Below are 25,093 nucleotides of genomic sequence, written 5' to 3'. Positions count from 1 at the left end.
TCCGTAACAAGGACACTTAAGTGATACCAAAATGTAATATGTTGTTCTCACTCCATCATAGAGGCCTCTTTAATCTCGAGGATGTGGTCAGTGAGGATCCAAGGCATGGACATCTCAATGGGAAACTGGATGCGGCGGCCCATTGTGAGCTCCAGAAAGAACTCGCGGAACCAGAGCTGGGACAAATCACAGCACTGCTGCAGTGTCTCTGCAACACAACACGCATGCAGAAGAGACAAAACATTAATACCGTCTGACCAAATTCAACTAAATAGACTGGCCCCATAAACTATTTGGACACAAAGTCACCATGAAATCAAAATGGACAATTCTTAATTTGTAATGGAACGCTGCTATGTTTATTATAAATGATTTATCAGAGATAATGTGTCTTGGTACATAGTGGTATGCAAAAAAGGTTTGGTTAAAATAGCATAGTCATCTAGTTGGACACTAAAATCATGGTAATTGCACATCAGTTTTACTGTTCATAAAAGGGTGAACATACAACAAATTTGGGGAGGACAGGCATTTAGCCTGTTCCTTACCACTGAAGTTGAGCAGATGAGTGTAGAAGAATGATTCGCGATGGAATTTCTCGATGTCCAGGATGGTCGGTCCCTCAAGACTACTGCGCAGAGTCTTCTTTGAGCCGCTCTTATCAGCGACCAAAGACTCCAGCATCGTCCTGACCATATACAGCTATAGAGGAACAGAAAGAAGCAGCAGATGAAAGGACATTAAGTCTCTGATGAAAAGTTGGACATCTTTACTAATCACAGCCACTCCTCAACAGACAGATTCACATCACCATTCTGCTAGTGTCATCTCGACACAGGTGGGGAGTTCTATATGTGCTGATGGAGGGCATACAAGTGTCAAAGCCTCCCCTGGACATTTCAGCCAGGTATCAAAGGAGTCGTCGGTATCTCTGCCCTTGGATTCCATCTGGAATTGTGTGTGTGTGTGTGTGTGTGTGTGTGTGTGTGTGTGTGTGTGTGTGCGTGTGTGTGTGTGTGTGTGTCCGTGTGACAATGTATTCAAACACTGAGAGAGGCTACATTCACAACAGTCATTGTTTGGGTCAAATTGCCCTGTTCATAATATAAGACTTTTTGATACAGGTCCCTCAAATATGATCCCCTTGTGAGAGGAAATATAAAGTAAACTATTCCTAAAACATATAGGCAGCTACATAAAAATAAAATATGATATTTTAAAAGCAACACAATTATATCATTGTTTCCAAAAATTAAATAGTTGGATAGTACTAAAGAAACCTGATAAAAATTTTAGTGGAAATTATTTTTTATTAAGTTTGCTGTGTATCTGAGATTAAGACTTCTCTTGTTTACCCAGAAAACTATATGCAGATTTATTTCATAAAAGTGGTTCCAATGGAATAAAATTGCAATTAATCTCATGCCTTATGACCAGTTTTTAAACGTAGAATGAAATATCCTATTTATGTTAAATAAATAAATAAATAAATAAATAAATAGGGGGTCTATAATAGTAAACTTTCCACTGGCATTGCAATTTCTCTCAATTAAAGTTGCTCGGTTGGAGCAGGACAGGCATTTCCCCACTTTATCATCACAAGGTATTAATTTAATACCAAGGCATCAGCAAAGGGCAAGTTTTGCTTCAGAGTAGGGGGTGGGCGATATGGCAAAAATTTCATTTCAAGATTTTTTTCATGTTGGTTTTACTATTTTGACAAAACGTTTCAAGTGATGGAGCAGTACAGCCAAACTAATTTCCATATTTAAAAAATGTTGCCTTACAAGGTAACAAAAAAGAATGAGAGACCATTTAGCCCAAAGTAAGGGTGATGAAGCTACTGAAGATATTCAGTGAAGAGCAGTAAGTGATTTTCTCTTTGTTGCCGCTTTTCATTAATGTTAATCAAACAACAAAAGACAGGTTTATTAGGCTGCTGTCAATTTAAAGCACGGATCTAATATACAGACACGCAACCGTTTTTTTCCTAACTGTTTACGTTCACTTGTGATAACCGACTGTTTATGAAAACACAAAAAGCTGAAAGAATGCACTGTAGAACGATACTACAATATTTTTTCAAAAGCAGATCGTGGAGACATTTTAATCATTCACGAACGGAAATCATGACGCATGTATGAATCTCTAAAAAAATGGCAATAGCAAAGCACTGAGATCATGTTGAGAGGCAGCACCGATTACAGCTCAAATCCCTGAGGCACTATTGACATTCAATACAACACCCTTCCACGGCACATCAGATTCAACTGTGCTTCATGCAATATATGCGGCAAAAGCTAGCGGAAGATTACAAGCTCTTCTGAATGACCCTGGCAGAGCATGTGTGACTGTGTGTGTGTGTATATAACAGGTTGAAAAACATAGCAATATGAATTGCTAGGCGGTTTCAGATAAGGGGTTGTATAAGGTGAAAATGGGATGAGGTGATGATATGTAGCTAATCTGTAATCAGCGAGTACAGCTTTTGGACCCTGTTTGAAAAAGGCATCAGCAGCAGAAACAGATTTATCAATTTCCTCAACATGAAACATACTCTACATAAATACATGACCCCAATCGACTCGATGTCGATGCAATATAAATTTCACATGCTTTTAAATTCAGAATGGACTACATGCATTTGAGGATAACTCTGTTGCCCCCTTGAGTTCTGAGGTTTGTTACCGCCACTAAGGAAAAATGTTATGCATGTATAATGGGGTTGCTATATTGTCTGCATTTGTGTAGAGCATGTTTCTGTCCTTTATATGGTATAGAAACTGGAAATTGGAGAGTCGCATACTTGAGTGCTAGAGGGTCCCACGGCACGACGAGGAACTTTGATATCAAATCCCCCTTTAGGGTCCTTCTCGCCCCGCAGCGCTGGGTCATTATGTGGCTCTCTGCCCGCCTCCCAATCACATATGGTCTTACGGATGGCCTGGAGGACACTGGAACAACATCACTGTCAGCTTACAAAGACTTAAACCACTAGAGCAGTCAGACAGAAATATCATCCGGTTTGGTGCTCTGTTGTACCTCTGGACGACGTTCTTCTTCCTCTTGATAGCCTGACGCAGCGGTTCTCTGAGTGTGACCTGGGCAAAGTCTTGCAGAGCTGAATAGATGGTGTGACGGATTGCATGGTTGAACACGCTTTCCATTCGGCCCATCAGCACCTGCAGGCCCTTTATCATCGCAATGACCTAAACAAGTAGACAGAAGCACATTCAGACAGAGAACTGGAAAACGAAGACTGACTTAATTCAGTTCTTTTTGATACACTAAACAATTGACACGGATTAACAAACATTTCATCATTAATGTCAATTCAGTCATAGATCTGATCCATTGGCAAGCTGAGTTAATTCAGAGAGGATTCATCAAGCTGATTCAAAAGCCTACACAGAGTTTGATACTGAATTTCAAGCATTCTAAAGAAATAATAAAAAATAATTAAATACAAATATATATATATATATATATATATATATATATATATATATATATATATATATATATATATATAATTAAAGGACACCTGAATTAATTGTTAATTGAGATTTGGCCCTGCAGGTGTACTGACCTCCACCAGAGCAAACTTCTCCTCACTGGTGTAGTTGTATCTGGTGGCACGTTCATACTCCTCAGCATTATCTGGGCATTCTTTGTTGGAGTATTTGTCTGTAGGGTGCACCAATTTCCAGGAATACTGCAAAAAAGAAAACATTTTACAATCTTTCATGTATACTTGCTTATGATGATTATTCTGTAAGATATTTTCAATGCTGCTTAAATAAACATCAACAACATCAATAAACAAATTTCAGAAACTATGGTCCATCATCTCTATCTCCAACCTAATTAGCTACAAATATCAAAATCCATTTTACTAATTGCAAAGAATGGACTTGTTGCAGGCTGTTTCTATGGCAACAATATTTCATGAGACTGCCAGTATGGAGTGCTTTGTTTGGAACGTCTGTTCCAAGAAAAAAAAAAAAAAGCATAGCTAGAACTGACTATTAAAGTGAAATGAATGATTAAAATCAAAGGTGAAAATGTTGATGGCCTTGTGGAAGTAAAGAGAAAGAACATAGGTCTGGTCTACTCAATGAATGAGGTTCAAGGTCTTTGTCTTGAATGGGTGGGTTGATGCTACTGAAAATTGAGGTTAGTTTAGTCTTTCATGAGTGCAACAGGCTGCCAATATTTTGCCAATTCAAGCGAGATAACTGAATTTGGTACTTTGACCACCCAGAAAGCCTCTTTCATGTCTGCTTGAGCAGACAAATTCACACAAAACAATGTCAAACTGCCCACCTCATACACATTGTCGGTGATGTCTTAGGTAAACGTAAACAATTGAGAAATAAAATGCATGTTATTTGCTCCGGGCATTAGGTCTTAAAGTGACAGCCGCCTAATATCTGTTTTTAATGTTAATCAAACAACAAAGGACAAAGAAGATAGTTTAGTCTATTTGAGACAGTTGAGAGTAGGGCTGTCACTAACGATTATTTTGGTAATAGAGTAATCAGTCAATTGTTTTTGGAAGTAACTGGAATTTTTTGTATAGTAATAAAAATAGACCAAAGCAAACAACAGCCTTTAAATTACCTAAAATACATATATAATAAACAATGAGGCAATCATTTTTGGTTCAAATAAAATATCAAGAGCAAGTAATCATATGGTTTTATAGAACAACATTGTTACGTACATTATCTTACGTACATTATGTATTACAATAAATGCCTTCAGACGGTGCCAAAGGCCTGGTAATTGTTGTTGTTACACTTTACAGCAGATCAAATCCTTGTTTAATATTGGCCAAATGACATGTTCACTTAATCTTTAATATTTGGCCAGTTCTTTACGATGAGATGTGCTCCACACATGTAAATGATAACATGGAGCAGCATTTACTGTGAACGGGCCCGCTGCGAGATGCACGGAACCTACATGCATGCAAATAATTATAGCGCACACTGTATATATTAAATATATTTAATTAAATCGCAGCCTTTGTGAATTCACAATAGCACTATGCTACACTGGTTTTAAATGGTTTTCATATATTGTGCATATATTGTATCAGTATACTGTATACTTAGAAAAAAGATTAAGAATATTATTTTTCATTTGATACAAAATGTAATATTTCATATTAGGCAAACATATTGCGCGAGAATGCAAAGGCATTGACATAAAATTTTAGGGGCTCCATACAAATCCATACTGCTAGCACATGTATCCACAGCTTCATCAAGTCTGAATCTCAAAATTTCACTTTACACAAACCTTTATTCAATTTCAAGAAAGTTATACAATAATAACTACTTTTGAGTCTTTTTTTTTTTTTTTGCTTTTATTATCTAGATATATTGTATCATAACCACATTATCATTATGGGTCAAAAGTATCTCTTGGTGGTGTTCACACACACAAATATGAGTGTGACAAGTCCACTCACCACTTCCATGACCTGAGCACTCCACTGAGAGAGCAGCTGCAGGCCCTGCAAAGCAAGATCAAACAACTTCCTGTATTCAGAGTCGGTCTTCTGAGACTCCTGACGCCCTGAGCCGGTCACCACCTGCGAAAATGGGAAAAGGAAGCAATAATAAACAGTAAGTAAACAAGATAACATAACATCTAAATTCAAAAGGGACTAGTTTAACATGGAGAGGTGGGGTAAAGTAATTATTACCAGAACTTCTCTGTGATTTTAGTCCCGTCAGTAAAGATTAGGCGACTTTAACCTTCAGTAAGAAGGTCCAGAAAAATTACCTCAGGTAATACTAATCCCGTGCGAATAGACCCGCTGTAGTATGTACGTAAATATTTTGTCATTTCCTGTTTAAAAGTAGTTTTCCGCGGTTTTTCAAGTATGGAGACGCATGAAAACAGCATTCAGTTGCATTCTAGATGCTGGGACAAGTCTGTGGCATAACTAAGTGTTTTTCACACACCATTCAGATCAGAAAGAAGATCGAATGCACTTGTTAGAGGCACAAAACATATTTTAGCGTTAGCTAAGTGCCTATTACCAACACAATCCAATCTGAAGTTAATTAATACATCGTTCGACCAGACATAACTGTTTATATATATATATATATATATATATATATATATATATATATATATATATATATATATATATATATATATATATATATATATATATATATATATATATATATATATATATATATATATATATATAGTTACCCCTCCCACTTCTGCTAGTTTTACTGAGATATCTTATCCAGTGCGAATTGGCCATTAACATTACAGACATTCTGTGGTAAAATTACATTACTCCATCTACCCTTGTAAAGTTAATCCCGTCCGAATAGGGCTCCACACAACTACTGTCATTACAGAGAAAACAAGCAAATTAATGAACCACTGAAATCTCATCACACAAGCTAATGAAAAAACACCAGGATACCTGCAGCATCCAACAGGAGCTGCATTCAAAATGAACAATCAAAGGAGAAAATGCCAAACCCCTGCATCTATGCATTTGTTTCAGCAGTCCAAGACAGCACAAGATACAAGCACCGTGTCAAAACCCCTGGCATCTGACAACCATGGCTGTGGAATGAACAAACAAATTCCTCCCCGCTTCTCCTCGTCACCGGGTTGCTGTCACTAATAGCAGACCCCAGTTGTCCTCTGGCTGCCAATGTGTTCTCATTACAGTGCTGCTGCTGCCATGACTTAATTCAAACCCAGGCTGGCCTCCTGCCCTAACATTTCCATATTCATCTGTAAGACTACCGACCCCAGTGGTTCTGAATGCAAACTTCGAGTTGACGAGATTGAGCCTTGAAACCATTCAGCCGTGGAAAAGGGAATAGTGTATGAAGCGAGAGCTGCTCGCCCTCCCACGGCTAATGAATATTCCTAAAATCTATTCACATGAGCAAAAACAAACTCAAGAGCAACGTAAGCCACTGTTAGCTTCTGATTCTCCTTAAGCCGTACCATTAGTGCATTTCTGAAAGAGATTTTTCAGCATCCAATATGCTGAGGCAAATTTTTAGCTAAGGAAAATCAGATTTCCTATAAGAACTAGAGTACTAGAGTATACCATACTATGTATATAATGTAATTTATTTCTGTGATGGCAAAGCTGAATTTTTAGCAACCAGTCTTCAGTGACACATGATCCCTCAAAAATCATTCCAATATGGTGATTTGGTGCTCAATAAAAATGTCTTATTATCATAAGTGTTGAAAACAGTTGTGGATTGTGGATTCAAAGATAGATAACACAAAAGTTTCATCAAAAGCAAGTCTTTGGGAACAACTAGAAACCATTTGGAAGTTAATAACAACAGAGACTGTGGAAAAGTACTGTACATAAAAACAATGTCAGCAAGAATACAAGCTGTTATCAAGGCCAAAGGACGCCATACAAGTTGTTTGGTTATTATGTGTAAATAAAGACTAGTTGTTTCAGGTTGTTCTTCATTATGTTTCAGTTTTCTCTTCATTATAACAGGTGGTCTAATAAATTTGTTTAGCACTGTGTGTATATATATATATATTCTTTTGTTTTTGATGGTTCAAGTGAAGCATTGCATTGACAACTGAAATGTTTTTATAATTTACAGGTAAATCAAATAAGGCCAGATGGTTAACAAAAAGTCTGTAGCAGTGGGAGATTAACTCGATTTTGATAATATTGAGGATGATTACTGCAGCCAAAGTTTTACTTTCAACAAATATTTTCTTTTTGAAGTTAGTTCTCTGAGACCGACTCAGAGAGCTAACTTCGTCAGAGGTCTTTATGTTTAGAAAGAGCAAGACATTTGACAGATTAGGTAACAGACATTTTGTCCCCTGCTAACGTCATGGCAATATGAGTCAGTGCATGGTGACTGTGCAGTCTACACTGCATTTGTTTAGAAAGACAGTGAAGAAAAAGAATAATAATTCTCACCTCACTGTTGCTGTAGCGAGCCAGCTCAGAAATGAAGCGCATATGGTCTTCACGTATTTGAATCATCTGCTCGCAGATATTATACTGCGGACTACTGCCTGCAGATGTGCATGACCACCTAGAGGATGCAAGAGGACAGGCAATTAAAAAACATGGAAGGATCTAGTAAATACTTTACACAAATAATAAAATAGACCATTTTTATTCTTTCACAAAAAGCAGAAACTCGGAATTGTGTACTGTTAACATTTTCTTCTTTCCAAATGTAAAAAAAAACAACAACAAAAAACAGCATGTGGACACAGACTACTTATAAAACTTTTATGATGAATTTGCAGTTTCTTGTAAAAGACCAACCAGTACATTGTTAAAAATATCTTCTGTATTTCAGAAAAGATAAAGTTATATAAGTTTGGAAGGATCTATTCCTTTAATTATAGTAAGCTAAAACACAATGGCAAACAACAGCGTTGCTATTTAACTATGGCCTGTATGGGCACTCACCTGGACTTGTTTTCCTCATAGTGAGCACTGGTTTTAATATAGCGGGCCAGTTCAATCTGCATGTCACCAAACAAAGGCACTACCTGCAATTGCTGTAGGGGTAAAGCAGAGTGTCAAATCACATCAAAATCTGTCTCAGATTGACAAGTTGTCAGACGAGACGGGCCGCTGTTTACATCAGGAAAAGCACACACACATACACACACACACCTTGAAAAACTTGTCAATCTTTGTGAGGTTGATTCTCTTCTTGGCATCCAGTTTGTAGATGTTGCTGTTGGTTCCATCCATGAGATAGAGACCAAAGCCCATCACCTACAAGACAGTCACAACAGACTATGTGGAAGAATGCCTTAATAATATATAATTTTTAGTTGTGTTTTAGTTTTTACATGAAACCTTTTGAATCTGTTGAATTATTGCTTGGTCAAGATGATGATACATAAATATCAAGATTCAAATGCAATATCATCAAAAGTCTGAGAAATATCATCAAAACCATATGGTACTATCCTTAACTAAAACTACAATGGCACTTTTTTCTACTTTTTGTAATATTAAAAAATACAAAAATTAAAAAGTTTGGGGTCAGTAAGATTTTAAATATACTTTTTATTCAGCAAGGATGCATTAAAATGATCAAAAGTGACATTATAGACATTTTTAGGGTACGTTTACACGACAACAGTACGCTTAAAACTGAAGTTTTTCCTTTGAGTTTTCGCGTAAAACGATCCCCATGCACACGGATCCACGAAAACAACTAAAAACCCTGTATTCTGCTGCCATGGCGTTGAAACACTATAGGCTGAACAGGTTACACCCATGTGCATGACGTCATCGTCTTCATCGTTTTGGTTGTTTACACGGAGACCGTTTTCAAAACCGTGCACTATGAAACTCGTTGTCAAAAGTTTGCGTTTTCAGGCACCCAAAACGCTGTTGTCATGTAAATGAACGTCCAAATTGCATTTAATGTTTTACTCTTTTAGCTGAAAATGGTGTCGAGTAAACAGCTCCTTAATGTTACAAAAGATTTCTATTTCAAATAAACGTTGTTCTTTTAAACTTTATATTCATCATAGAATTCTGAAAAAAAGATTAAGCAGCACAACCATTTTCAACATTGATCATGTTTTGTTTTTTTACCAAATCATCATATTAGAATGATTTCTGAAGGATTATGTGACACTGAAGACTGGAGTAATGACTGCTGAGAATTCAGCTTTGCCAATCAAAAGAATAAAATTATATTTGAAAATATATTTTAATAATATTAAACAATATTACTGTTTTTAATGTATTTTATGAGTTGAGCATAAAATACTTGTTACCCCAAACTTTTAAATGGTTACGTTCCAGATGCTAGAAGACAGTGTGTAAATGTTAGTGTGTTCATACATACTTTGAGTAGCATGTGTTTCTCACTGGGGGTGAGGTACATCTTGTTTTCGTAGTATTCTACACACAAGTTAACAATGTCTGCCAACAGCTCATCAAATCCGTTAATCACCTCAAGCTGCTGCTGTAGGGACTGAAACAGAGATGCCTGTCAATATCATTGACTCATACACAGAACATGTCTGGAGCACTGCCACATTTATTAGGCTGCTGTAGATGCATTTTGCAAGTGTGTGTGTGGCACCACCAAACTACTTCCAAACACAAGCATTTTTTTATCTGTATTAAGTGTTAGTTTGCAGAAGATGGTGAGGTACCTGTGTGATCTTGTTGTGGTTGGCCAGAAACATGGATAAGTTCTGAGATTCCTGAATGGAGGATGGCTCGGACATTTTCCTCAGGAACTGGGCAGCTCTGATGGACAAAGAGGACAATATAAGTAATGAAGATAAAGACTGATGGTGTATATATCACACTGAGGCCAGTTCAAGCGTTGTGTCACTACGACAAGCAATTATATATAATTCAGGCCGAATATAAAGAATCTGACACTTGTAAAAAATATGCTGCTGTTGTTTTTTTGTTGTGGGGACAGTGAAATGCAGGAAAAGCCATATCTACAGAGTCCTGGAAAGACAAACAAACAGAATAAAAAAAAAACTGCGATAGAGGCATAGAAAAAGACAGCAAGAGATTGACGAGAAAAGTTAGATGACATGCGGTGGAAAACTGGATGGGTGGTTGACAAATCTGACATTTCATAAAAATGTGTTCAGTGGGTGGGCATGCTGAAAATAAACTCAAATCCACACGAACACTTTGAAAGAGCAGGGAGAATAAAGCTAGACAGCTCTAGTCTCTTTAGGGATATTATGGTACGCAGTTTTGTGTGCAGCATCTCTGTTCTGTTTATCATAATTTAATAGCATATTAGAATGATTTCTGAAGGATAATGTGACACTGAAGACTGGAGTAATTATGCTGAAAATTCAGCCAGGAATAAATTACATTGTAAAAAATATAAAAACAGAAAAGTGTTCATTTTAAATTGTAATAATAGTCCACAATATTACTGTTTTATTGTATTTTTGTCACACTAATGCAGCCTTGTTGAACATAGGAGATATTACAAAAATCTTACCGACCCTAAACTCTTGAACAATAGTGTGTATGTGTAAACTTTTTCTCAGTTTGAAATGTCTGTTTAATGCAAATGAAGTACCAAAAAAGCATGTATGGACCAGTGATAACAACTGGATAGAAGATGTAGCATGACTGCCATCTAGAGGCCCACATTAATGATGAGGCCAGACGCAGAACTGAGGCTCACAGAAAGTTACCTCTTGTAGGCGGAATGATCATTTTTGACACTGCACTTCATGTTCTTAAGTTCATCCAGCACCGCAAACATATTGATGAACTTCCCCAGCGTGAGCAGATAGGCTTCAGACACAAAGTCCTTCCTCCGCTCAGCGTGACAAAGACGTCGCACTTCCCCACAGAAGCGATCTATCGCTGTCCTCTGAGAGTGAAATGAGAGCGAAGCATTAGTGTATCTTACAACATCCTGTACTCAAATTCAGAAAATAGCATTAAGCGTTACCTGAAAGTACATGAAGTTCATTAGTTTGGTCACTTCAGGCTCGAGCACCTCCACGGTCTTCTCATAGATCTCCACTCTGTTAGGCTGTTCATTACACTTCACCTGAGAGAGGGACAGATGGAGAGGGTCAAATCACCAGACTACAGACTACCAGTCTGTGTTGGTGGTTTTTTGAGAGGCTTTGGGCATTACTAATTACCTGAGGGATAGCTCTTGAACAGCTTCTCCATGTATACAGCATCACAGCATACTCCTGTCCTTCCTCCAACATCTCATTCTGCAACACAGCAAAATATCATTACAAAATTAAAATACACTCGAGTAACTGAATGCAGTTAGATAAATCTTTCCTTCCTCCCTCCCATCAAAAAATTTGGTTTTAGGATACTGAAACAAGTTATGAATTAAATGAAGAAAAAAAAAACCAGACTAATCTAGAATCTTAAATATCAGACATTTGGTTGATGTTTTGTCAATTTTCAATTAAACTGAAATTGTGATGAAAATAATTGAATTTATAATTAATAGTAAGATTTTCTATCAAAAACGACTACTACTAATATTAATAATGCAAAATAAAAAGAATTTCTGGACTAGTGATCTCAGAATTTTGAAGACCAATGTGTACATGCTTCAAAAACAGATTCTACAATAAACCTTTATCTCATGTTGAATATATTCCCAAAGAACAGATTAACCCACTTAATCTTAAGATCTTAACAACTTAGAAAATCTGTGCTAGGAGTAACAAAACAACCATTCACTCTCTCTCTCTCTCTCTGTGTGTGTGTGTGTGTGTGTGTGTGTGTGTGTGGCACCAAACTACTTCCACACACACATCAATTCCTCACTGATGCCAAACAGTCCCCGACAGCTATTACCTCTCACTAATAGAGCACACAGCAGTTCACATTCAATACAAAAACCATTCAGAGCAGCCTACTTCGCTTGGCCGGGCTTCTCAAATGAGCACGGTGAGCGCGGACAATGAGATACTCAAATGGGCCCTCTTGAATCATTTCAAGTCCCTGACAGACTCCTTTAGCAGGGCTTCCAGAGAGCCAGCTTGATAGACTGGTTCAGACAGCCGAGGTTAGCTTTACAGAGCTGTGATGGAGTCGAGGTTTAATAAATTAAAGAAGGGCAACTCATTAAGGTGGAGTCGAACAAGCCAAGCTGTTTGTGTGAAAATGCTGAGAGGATCTTACCATGTTGGAGTGGACGGTGGCCTGCTCGATGTAACGGGCGATGCCTGTCACGAAGGCATTGCGGTCCTCAAAGTTGGTGTTGAAGTTGGGCTGAGGGTGGCAAAAAGCAGCAGTGTGGTTATGCAAGCACCGTTTTGTACATGTGGAGGTCATTTGGGTTTATATATTCTAAAACATACTTAAAGCGATAGTTGCTATCCCTTTAAGATCTAGATCAAGTGTGTCGCACGTGTCCTGAAAAGTGAAGCCAAAGCATTTCGATCAAAGCAACAGCCGTTTCTGGGATATTTTGGCTTAATCTTTCTACAGTAGAAGGAAGTGGAGACTCGTCGTCTATTTTTTTTGCAGTCTAGATGAAGGGCTGCTGTGGGGTCAGTTGTTACCTGGTAAATGAGGGACGATGGCAGAGGCTCGATGCAGGGCTGCTGATCTGGTAGCGGCAGCTCCTCCAGCAGGTCCACATTGGACAGAGCATCTTCCAGAGTCACTGTGGACGCCATCACTCTAAAACGAAACATGAAACACATATGAGACAAGAACACTGGCTACATTCAGGATAGCATACTACTAGTGCTATAAAAAAATGTATAATTATTTTATGCATGTAGAAGACCATATTTGTCAAAATGTGCGCTACAACAGATCATTTGACAGGAATACTGAATGTCTATCTCAGAATGTAACACGCTTGACTTGACCTTCCACTTCAAAAGCGATGAATCAGAACAATATCAACTGCAAGACATTCAAAAGCTGAGATGACAACTGGACAACACTCGGTTGGAACTTGGAAGCACTTATAGTTACATACTGTCTTGACTAAATAAAAAAGACTGTCATTAAAAAGATGAGTCAGAAATGTATTTTATTCAGCAAGGATGCATTACATTAATCAAAACTGACATTGTAGGCTATATTTTTACAAAAAAAGATTTCCATTTCAAATAAATCAAATGCTATGCATTTCAACTTTCTATTCATTCTGAAAAAAAGAAATGTAATAAATTAATAAAATGTATAGCAGAACAACTGCTTTGAACATTGATAAGAAGAATTGTTTATTGTGCAACAGCTGAGCATATTAGAATGATTTCTGAAGGATCATGTGACACAGAAGGCTGGAGTAATGATGCTAAAAATTCAGCTCTGCCATGACAAGAATGAAAAATCTCTTAAAATATATAAAAAAATGTAAATTGTAATAATATTTCACAATATTACTGTTTTCACTGTATTTGTGATAAAATAAATGTTATATATAAATAATAAATCTTAGTGAGTATAATACTTTTCAAAAACATTTTAATAGTAGTGTACACTCAGTGTTACTATTTGCAACATTTTACTACTAATAATAGTAATATTCACATTAATAAGTAAGATTAGTAAATTCTTTAAGACTATGAAATAACAAAACTAAAATTTTAATCCCACATTGTTCTGCTCCAGAAGGCTGTACAAAACACTCCTGTCATGCTGTATGGTTTTGATATCACAGATAGCAAGCATTAACATAAATAATGGAAATGTTTGGAAACCATAGCAACAGGGAAAGCAAGAGTTTTAACAGTTGACAGGAAAATATAAGACCACAAAACTCTCAGAAAAAAACTTGTTATGGTTACAACTGGGCAACTTTTTCACACCTCACAGCGTCGACTGTCAGAATGAAAGTGCCCTCCTACTTCCTCTCTTCCCCTAATTGGGCATGTTTGTGTCCTAATCCGGCACAATGCAATAAATCTCTCCTGTAAAGGGAAATTCATGCTGCTGACATTGATTTAATTGCTAGAAACTTCCAACTCTCACTGAAAAAGCTGGTCCAGAACCTGTACACTAAACAAGCATCTGATTGGCTGTGATTGCAATCATTGCATGTCATGTTTTGCAGCACATTTAACATGGACAGACAATTTGCTTGTCACTTAAACTGGTAATGGCCAAAAGTGCACAACAGTTGCTGGCAAGACAATTAGTCTAAAGGACATCAAAAGAGGAAACACAAAGCAGGCCTGAGGAAATGAAGAAGGGCTACTGTGGTCTTGCAGAGGTAAACAACTATAAACCTTAGATAACCTCAGATAAATACTGCAGACATCCTTAGTGTGCTCAGCTGTGCCTCTGGACATCACTAGCAAGCACACATCTAAACTTATATAGGAAGGCACTTGTGTATCCGATCATAAAGCACTTCCATAGAGTTAAAAGAGAGGAACTAAGAGGAAAAAAAGCAGAAGGAGATACGTGATGAGGAAGAGAGTAGAAGCGAGTGGGACCCTGCAGTCTGTCATGAAGAACAGTGTCTCTAGAGAAACAGTGATGTTTATCAGACACACACTGCTGTGGTCAACACTGACAGCTGCATCTGCAAACTGTGCCGAGTGCTTTTGATGGAACAAATGTACACGAAAGTGTTAATCACACTGCATTAAAGCTGAAATAGTGTCATTTGTTTTGATGTTAAAATACTGTACAGTCTTCTAGCACTGTGTGGTGTGCATAGACAACAATAAGTAAGCACTCGTAGACTGACTTCCTGAAGAATGTAAACAGGACAGGACTACTTTGGGCAGAAGGGCTGGCATTTTGGAAATCTGTTGGGATATTATTCTTTTTGCAATTGAGTTAAGTCACTAGTGGTGAAATTTGAAAAGTTTGGAAAATAAACGGGAGCTGAGATGGAACACAGATGTTAGACTGAATATCAACTATGAAATCTAATGATGCAAAGTAAAATTCAGATCCAGAGCTGCACGATTAATCATTAAAAGATCGTAATCTTGATCCAAACACCTACGCAATCTTATTCCTAAATGACAACGATTCCGCAACACCGCGTATTTTGTTGCTGCCCATGTTAAAGGTGCTCTATGCGATGTCTCGCGTTTTTTGGCCAACATTTTTTTTTGTCACATACAGCAAATCTCCTCACTATCCGCTAGCTGCCTGTCCCCTGAACACACTGTAAAAAAATGCGATCTCTGTAGACAGCCCAGGCTCCACAAACGGCAAGAAAAACAAACTGGCCCAGCCTGGACCACGAAACATAACAAACAGTGTTCCAGCCAATAACCGACAAGAATGATTTGGGGGTGGGGGTTGGGGGGTTAGTGTGCGTGCACATGAAGCGGGGTGTGGGGAGTGGAGGAGAGAGAAGCATTAAGAGGGAAGTTAGCTAGAGGAGAGATGTCCTAGACAACGACATACGTTAAAAATTTATATTCTTGAGAATTTTGATATGGCCGACACACGACCAAAGAGACGACGTTCCGATGAACAAATAACAAAGAAGGAAAAGGAGAAGGAACGCGAGGTCCCGAATTTACATCGGAAAAGCGTTCAAAAGGTGGCGAGAACTCCGCCGGCAGAAGGGCTTCCAATCCGACATTCAGGTGGCTCTGTTTTTGCTGGACAGGAGGGTAAATCCAGTTTGGTTTTTCTAAATGGTTCATGACTGTTTCAGGAAGCACAGAAGGGAGGGGGAGGGTCGAGCTAGCCTCCGTTTTGTTTGACAATACTTTGAACGTCAACAGAAGTGACTTCACCCAACATCGCTTAGAGCACCTTTAATGAATCAGTGTCAGAAACACGTGCTGCTCACGCTCCGCTGACGCTTGCGATGTGAAACTATTTAAACCAAAGACTTTAGGGACTTTGGTCAACCTATAAAAGTACAAACATAACACTTCAACATTCAAATCTGCGTTTTCGCTGCCGCTGATCTGGAGAGAGCAGCTGCCATGTAAATGTACAATATGAAGCAGCTTCACAAACAGTCTTTTCAACCACACATTAGGGCTGGGCGATATATCGCATGACATTGTTATGCGCATCTCGTCAGTAAAGCCGGTTCCTTGATTAGTAGTAAATCGCCATCACCTGCTTTCAGATGGAGCGGCATTTACTACACAGAGCCGCAGTTCACTGACAAGCTGAGCCATATCGCATTAATTATCGCAGATGGCTCTGTGTAGTGAATGCCGCTCCATCTGAAAGCAGGTGATGGCGATTTACTACTAATCAAGGAACCGGCTTTACTGACGAGATGCGCCTAACAATGTCATGCGATATATCGCCCAGCCCTACCACACATTATCGTTATTTATGCGTTACAAACATTTAAATAACAGGGGATAAAAAGTTTATAGTTTGGGTATAAACACTGATGTCTGATCAAAATAAGAGAAAATAATTTTTTGAAAGTATTTTGACACTTGTATCATGTATTCATTGATTATCATTATGCCAGGAGGTGGAGTGAGTGTTTATAAACAGTGTGTCATTGAATCATTCATTTTAAAGATTTATTTACAAAAGTCTTTATGAATGAGACATTGACTTTCAAATTCAAAATATGTTTTTAATTATTCAGTATAAATTAATATATTTTTAAAAGACTAAAGCAATGAACATTTTGTCAGAACCTCTAATTTGCATGATATTTAATTTTATTTAGTTGTCTAATATCTTTTTTTTTTTTTTTTAAATACCCATTATCCGATAATTATTTTTACAGTATGACCAATGTTAAAAAACAATGGCCTGTGCTGTACAATATGTTGTACAATATAAATAATCACAAAATGCCTTCGGGGTTCTGATTTTGTGAAAATTGACCCTGTCTCATCTAATATGAAGTTAACCATTTAAGAACTTTCATGATTTACTGACCTGATAATTGGCTTGATAATATAAATAAATATGAAGTCAATAAGAAACAGTTCTTAGCTTGTTTTGGATGTGAAGTCTACATAAACAAGACGGCATGCAGAAGTAAAATATGTACTTTTGAAGTAATAATATGCAACCTTTATGGGGTAAATAAGGTCCAAAAGAGTGTATATGTAAATAAATATATAATATATATATATATATATATATAAAATTGCAGTCATAGTTCACTCATATAAATCTCAACAATCTGATCTTTGACAATGAACTGAGATCAGCACAAAAAAAGGTGACGTAACTCAGAACTGACATCACACAATTACTGCGCCCTTTTCATGAGCCGAGTTTGTGTTTAGGAATGTACAGTACTGCAGCTGGTATTATTTCCTGCGGCATTACAGCATTTCACACCCACTTCTGGCAGCTCCATTATTTAAACATTACATGATGAATATTTATAAATGAGCAGCTAATCCAGGCAGGACGCAACCAAACTACTGTCCTGTATAATAATCAAAAAAGGTCTATTTGTTTCTTTATTTTTTAAGCTTAGCATAGCTAAGTATGCAGGTCAATATCTTTCTTCAAAAAGGAAGTGGGTAAGAGACTGTGGACATTTGTGGGTTATATCTGTCAAACACAGTTGCTGATGAAGTCTAGCACTTTTCACAGTAGGTTCACTTGCTTCAAATATAATGCAGACCTGAATGGTCACAATTAAATTCCTAAATGCAATATTAATCATTAACCATTTTTTTTAAATCGCTCTGAGGTAAAAAAAAAAGGGAAGTTGTCTTGAGTGAGCTGAACATTGTTCCTCTTTAATGCTGCAGTAGTTCCCTGAACTTCTTTTTCAGATGACATCTTAGAAAAGACAAGATTTCTGATTGCACGTCAGCATTTTTTTCTATTTACTCACTGGCAGTTAAACCAGATCATTAAGCCAAAGCGGCCCGACACAGAGAATGATGTGTTTTGGTCCATTAGACCACTGCAGTTAAAAGCAGTGCAATGTTGTTTAGAGAGACCACAATCATTCCACAGGCTTTACAAGCCGTGTCATGTCCCTGAAGTTCTGCACGCCTGAATATTCTTCTACAGGCCAGGGGCCTCATTTATAAAACTTTGCGTAGGAGTTGCGTCAGAAATGGCGTACGGATGAAACATAGGATGTGCGTACGCACAGAAATATTCAGATTTTTTCCCTTAATAAATCACAATCAATTCTAAATGTAGCGCAGTTTTTGCGGCTTCATGTCATGCCCGTAGTTGCCCATAAATAGTCCGTGAAACGCCCACAAGTTAATATTCATCGATTGCGAAATCATGGCAAACACAGAGAGGAAAACCAAGAAACATATTCTAAGAGCGCAAGATCAGCCATTGTGCGTCATTACGCATTGTGATGGCATCATCCATTTGATTGTATCTGACAAGCTACAGATGTGTTATGAGGATGAATTGCATAACATGCCAATATTATTGCAGAACATATTTCACTTTTCTTTTTGCAAATATGTGTTAATTTGCATTTCTGTTGTAATCTTTGTTTGATTTTGTTAGTTTTACACTGCAGATCGATCAAACGGGTGTTCGTGTAGGCTGTTAATTGTAAGACTTGCTTTGTGAAGTCTTCATGTTATTTATGAGAGGCAGTACTGCCATTTCTTTTACACAACGGTCTACAGTTTCACACACTTTCACGTGTTTCTTCCATCTGCCGACGGTGTCGCCTTTTCTCATTTCACCCGTTTTTGTCAGACCCTGGGTCAGAGTTTGCGTGAAGGACCGCACATTTTTCCGTCAAGTTTGCTTTTTATAAATACCAATTATTGCGTAGAGAGCGGCGTACGCCTTCTTTTGTGCGTAAGCAACGTTTATAAATGAGGCCCCAGGTCATGATCAAGCAAAGTCATATAAATGGGGATGGCAGCAGAGAAAATTAGAAAACATGGTAAACTATTTGGTCTCTAATCCTCTAGTCTTTTGGATGGGCAGATCTTAGATTACAAATTATAATCAGTCAGTAATGATACTGATGCAAGTTTCACAAACTTTAAAAGTCATTGCACGAACTCATCACGGACAATGAGATCTTTATAACAGAATAGCAGACTACTTACATAAAATGCATGTAAATATCATGCGTCACTCTATATTTCCCAGTAATAGGCCTATGTCTTAGTAAGATGATATTTAAAAGCTTAGTTTTATGATGAAAGCTCTATAATTTTTAGTGTGGGGGGCAAAACACAATGCAATGGGCTTACAATGATGACTGAGAGATGAACAAATAAACCCAATGGTTCTTGAGGTCAAGAAGTATTAAAAATGTTAGAAAAATGTTGACTGTGGTGTATTTTCACTGGAAAACTACACAACAAATGCCGCAAATATTGAGAAAAGCCGGCGCAAAACCAGTCATTTTAGGCTGCAAAAATCAGCCTTTAGGAGCTGGTTCTTTAAATCGAAACATGCACAACCAGTGGTCCAACTAAAAACTCAAAAACAAAGATTTGTTTAGCATCCCGTTCGATGTTAAAGAACAGTATCTTGCTGAACTGCCTACTTTCAGTGATGTCCTTCTTAAAATGAAGTTGTGTCTGCTTAAAGGATCAGCTTTAGTTTGTATTGATAGAGTTAGAGGTGTAACGGTTCAAATTTCTCACGGTTCGGCTTTTATCACAGTTTAAGGGTCACGGTTTTGGTACGGTTCGGTAGGTGCTATGTTCAGGGGAAAAAAAAAGATTACTGTCAAATATAAATAAGGAAATTAAGAACAAGTTATCAAACTATAAGCAACAGCATATTGGCTGTTGGCAAAAGGCGTGACCTTTCAACGTGATGACGTAGTTCCCTGTCCATTTGTTGATCAGCTCAATCCAAACTATTGAAGATAAAAAGTCTATAAATGATTTTTTCTTCAGCCATCAACCTCTTCTTCAGCTGTGATCACGTACAGCACGTTTAAACACTTCAAAGACTTTTGAAACTGCATTGATTTGGACTTAAAAACGATGGCATTGTTAGAAGAAAAATCCAGAAATGTTTTCCTCAAAAAACATAATTTCTCTCCCACTGAGGAAGGAAAGAAAGACATGGATATCTTGGATGGCATTGGGGTGAGTAAATGATAAGGAAATGTTCAGTTTGGGGTGAACTAATCCTTTAATGTATGGAAAACACTGTATAATGATCTTTATATAGATAATCTTTATAAGAAAAGCCTTAAGGATCTGCTGTCCTTAATGCCCGCCTAATAAACGCTTGTCATTAATCAAACAACAAAAGACAGAGAAAATCACTTACTGCTCTTCACTGAATAACTTCAGTAGCTTTAATAAGAGTCAGTGTGTTTAGAATTTATACAGTGAAGTCTCTGTAGTGTTTTATCTTTACATTTAGGCCTATTTAAAAGGAGAACTCCGGTCAATTTTAACATTGAGCTCATTTTTTTTTGTACATTTGGAGTGCTGTCAGTACAGAGAACAACGACAAAAATCGGTGTTGCCTACACCGTGTTATCCTCTTTTTAAAATTTGCAAATTGAAGTCCAAAGTAGTCAATTGTTGAGTTCACGCGCGTGATCATACGTACTAAACCTATGCGCGTGAACTCGACAATCGATTACTGTGGACTTCGACCGAAAACAGGATGTAAATACAGGTATTTTCGCTGGCTGAATCATTATCATTTTTATTCATTTCTTTCACATCTACTGCAGTCAGATTCACCGTGTTCACTCTAAATAAACTCACTCACATGGCTGTGCACTTGTAATGACAAATCAAGGATGTTAAAGCAGGCTAAACACAGGTTTAAAACCTGCCCCATTGAAGTCAACAGGGTGCAAATTTTAAAAAGAGGATAACACGGTGTAGGCAACACTGATTTTTGTCGTTGTTCTCTGTACTGACAGCACTCCAAATGTACAAAAAAATGAGCTCAATGTTAAAATTGACCGGAGTTCTCCTTTAATTTCTTGCTTGAATAGTACTATTAAAAACACCTACTGTGAAAAAATAAAGCAGTTTATTTCATTTGTATATTACATTGTATTTGTAATGTCAATCACCTAAATGGTCTATCATTATTTCTTCTTTTATATTGTGTTGCCTTGTAAGCCTACATTTTTTAAAATAGGTCAATTAGTTTGGCTGTACTGCTCAGTCAAATAGTAAAACCAACATAAAAAAAATCTAGAATTTTCTGGGGGGAAAAATTGTGTTATGATATTTTTGCTATATTGCCAGCCCACCCCTAATGTGCAGAGAGAACGACCTTGCACATTTTTGTATTCCTGCCCAAAGGCTCGACACAGGGGTGGCGCCAAAATCAAAAGTGCATTATGGTTGTTGAAGTTTCAGGCAAGAGGGAACGCCAGAGCCCTTTTTCTGATTTCTTTTGCTGAGGTGCTGTGGTTTATTGCTTTGATGTCGATCAGACAGGAGGGAGCTTCTTGGTCAGAATAAGCTGTAAAGTAAACCAGACTTCATGCTGATTGTCAATAAACAAGATTGGAGACTGCTAAGCCCATTCAAGAATAACTACACTGGACGTTGAACTTGAACGTCACTTGACGTTGGACCGTCTCCAGTCCTACAGCCAGGGTGGAGATAAGACGCTGATTCTTAAGCATGTACACGAATCACAATCTGAAATGCAAGAAAAAAACATTTAAGCTACTCTCTAAAGTCACACACACCTATGAAAACTCTAGTCAGAATATCGAAAAAAAATATCAAAACCACAATAAACCGTCCAGACCAAACATTCCTGGAGACTGACACTGCCATCTTCAGTGTGACATCCCAATATACCCCCAAAGACTGGCCGTCTGCCATGAGCTTTTACTCCTGGACATCCACCAAGTCAGTATTAAACAAAGTACAGCGGCTCTCTAGCACAATGAGTCTGAGAAGATTTCCACCTGTGTTGATGGATATCTGACCATGCATGCCAGAACATAACTCCAGCAGCACGCAGTATGAAAAAAAAAGTGCTTTTTTGCAACACATGCTGTGCAGATTCAACACCTGCTGCTCACGGTGTCTTCCTCTCTGATATTTTCACATCTTCACACACACATTTTCCTTTCGTGGCAGCGGAGGTTGTGGCACACACTGGCACACAAACAAAAACTTCACAACATGCAGCACACACTGGTGTGCGCTCTCACTGAAAATACACACAGCTTTGACACGTACTGCTTTTTTCACACTTAGTTTGCAGACTAGAGAAATGCACACTAACTTTGAATGACGATAAACTTAAAGTTAAACGTTTAACTTAAACTTAAGACTGGCGTCTTGCTTTATTTACGCAAAAAGCATTTGCATACATCAAAGTAAACTTGTGATTACCTGCCACCAATTGTGTTTGGCTGGATCTTTTAAGCCTAAACGTGCCTTTTCCACTATCTCCGACAGAACCTTCAAACTGGTCGTGATGCAGCCCTTCACTTATTCACCATGGTAAAATGAATGAATGATGAATATACATTCACACAAATTTTCTGAAACAAAATCATAGGTTTTCTAGGGCTAATCAACGTAAATAATCATAAAATAATTTTCCGGACACATTTACTCATAACCACCCGTTTTACGGAAACAGTATTTAAAGATTAACATTTTAGTGCAAAAATATTGGTAATTCTTTCCTCACACTCATTTGAAAGTTTCCCTCAAAGCGGATCAAGATTTTCACATACGCATATGGTCAATACTCAGCACAGATCTCTCCACTGGAAACGAATGATCTCATCTGTTGTTTGTCAGAGATGGTGAAAAGGTGTTTTAATCTGTTCTAATCTGCTGAATCATAAAACCAACTGGAACAAATAACTTCCTAAAGCATCATTATCAGCATCTGGAAAGGGTTGAATGAACGGCATGTCTGAACTTTCAACAGTCCTGCTGACCTCTGGTCAATAAAGACATGTTTCCCTTCCTTTTCTGTCTTGAAGTCATTTTCAATCCAGAAAAGAACTGGATTAGAGATAAGGAGAGGGGGGACTGACACCACATAATTGGTTTACAGACACAGACTAAGCCTAGTTCTAGATTTAAGGGATTTCCAAAGAGAACCACCCCTGACAGAGCGGTTTAATCCAGCTCTAGTCTTAATCTACATTCAGGAAACAAACTGACAGGGTTTAGGAGACAAGCTAAAAGTTGACAGTGCTGTGATTCAACTTAAGTTGACTGCTCTCATTGGATTTTGGTTAACCACCAGCATGCAAACCAATACAAATCTCTCATTGACTTTCTGTTTCTGTAAACCTTAATCTTAGAATGTCAAGAACAACAACAATAAACATATAATTAATATATTATACATGTAGAACAGTAAAGGATTTTTTTATTTATTAAAAGGACAATATTTGTCCCCTTGAATTTATTATCAAGGGCATTTTTCCTTACTTTTCGCCACCAACTTTATATTATTTTCACATTACAGACCATGCTATGAACTATAGGCATTCATACAAAGATAGATAGATAGATAGATAGATAGATAGATAGATAGATAGATAGATAGATAGATAGATAGATAGATAGATAGATAGATAGATGTGCTCTTATCAGTGGGTGTATCTGACAGGCAAGCATGGAAAAATATCAAGCAAAAAAAAAAAAAAAAAATCAAATTAATTACATTACTTGCTGTTCCCATAGCTTAAACAGAAACACTAGTAGGCTACTCAGTTTCAGTAAAGTTGTACAGAAGGCTGTTCACCCAAACTACAAGATAAACTATAACGCACTCATTATAAACAACGAAGCGTTCTCTTGCGTTTGCACTGCAGACAACTTCATGTATTTTAATAGTTCTGGTTACACGCGTCGACTGAAGCCGTTCGCGTTTCCAAACGCGCAGTCGCGTGAACAAACAGGCCCACCACTTCATCCACGACGTGAAACTTCAAACAACTCAAAGGAATTCAACCCGACCATACCTTTTCATTCTGTCTTGAACCATAATGAAACATAAACATATATTAGAACAAAAGTACGCGAACGCTGACTATTTGACTGACTAATAAACTACAGAGAAAGCGTTTTGAAAAAAGACAACACCCAGAATGAAAGTAAGGCAAAAGCTCTGCTCTACCCACCCTTACGTGAGATTTCCAGGACAAACTATCCGCTTCGATTATTCATTGATGCATTTTCCTTTGTGATTTCCAGTTCTGAGGTGGCTGAGAGGATGAAGTGAACTTGTAAGAGCGTTTTCGGCGGTGTTTTGGAGTGGTTGAGGGAGTTTGCGGAGGAATCCTGCTCGCGGTGAGTGTTGTCGCAGGCGCAGCTCAGGCTGGAAGTTCCTGTTGCGCTCTACAGGGAAATTCAACAGGAAACTCCAGCGCCGCAGTTCTGCACACTGCCGGCAGAGGGCGTTCAGGAATATAACTGTCCGTGAGCGCAGAAGTAGGCGTTAAAAAATGTGACATGTTGGTTTATCATGTGATCTCAAATGTGAAATGTAAATATTTAAAATTACCATTTCATTATTAAAAGTTAAGATACACAAAATCTTATATGCATATGCATCCCCATGCTATTCCATTGTTTTTTTTTTATTACTTTGATTTTTCATGTATTTCTTTACCACATCCCATTTATTTTCCTGTATTGTGTAACTTACTTCATGCCAGTGAAGTTTGTGTTGTAAGAGTGACGAGAGTTACCTTAAGTGTGAGATGCGTATCACTACAGTTCAAAAGTTTGGGGTCACACCTTT

At 37.7% G+C, this 25,093-nt stretch overlaps 1 protein-coding gene across 1 annotated transcript in view; it reads right to left on the bottom strand.

Annotated features, from left to right (window-relative positions):
* Nucleotides 1-24,704, bottom strand: part of cyfip1 (cytoplasmic FMR1 interacting protein 1) — a 45,327-nt gene extending 20,623 nt beyond the window's left edge. Inside the window, exons 1-17 of the mRNA XM_084425411.1 lie at nt 24,471-24,704; nt 13,063-13,183; nt 12,680-12,769; nt 11,671-11,748; nt 11,472-11,573; nt 11,209-11,390; nt 10,186-10,282; nt 9,873-10,001; nt 8,678-8,782; nt 8,468-8,559; nt 7,964-8,081; nt 5,480-5,602; nt 3,590-3,715; nt 3,043-3,209; nt 2,807-2,954; nt 549-702; nt 52-208 (exon numbers count right to left, since the gene is read on the bottom strand). Of these exons, the coding sequence (XP_084281537.1) occupies nt 52-208; nt 549-702; nt 2,807-2,954; nt 3,043-3,209; nt 3,590-3,715; nt 5,480-5,602; nt 7,964-8,081; nt 8,468-8,559; nt 8,678-8,782; nt 9,873-10,001; nt 10,186-10,282; nt 11,209-11,390; nt 11,472-11,573; nt 11,671-11,748; nt 12,680-12,769; nt 13,063-13,179 (1,985 nt within the window). The 5' untranslated portion in view covers nt 13,180-13,183; nt 24,471-24,704. The remainder of the gene's footprint in view (nt 1-51; nt 209-548; nt 703-2,806; nt 2,955-3,042; nt 3,210-3,589; nt 3,716-5,479; nt 5,603-7,963; nt 8,082-8,467; nt 8,560-8,677; nt 8,783-9,872; nt 10,002-10,185; nt 10,283-11,208; nt 11,391-11,471; nt 11,574-11,670; nt 11,749-12,679; nt 12,770-13,062; nt 13,184-24,470) is intronic.
* Nucleotides 24,705-25,093: the final 389 nt, after the last annotated feature.

Source organism: Rutilus rutilus (assembly GCF_951802725.1).
Source record: "Rutilus rutilus genome assembly, chromosome: 12".
NCBI classification, from domain to species: Eukaryota; Metazoa; Chordata; class Actinopteri; order Cypriniformes; family Leuciscidae; genus Rutilus; species Rutilus rutilus.
The sequence above is the reverse complement of the archived record's forward strand: the minus strand, read 5'-3'. Positions and strand labels throughout refer to the sequence as shown.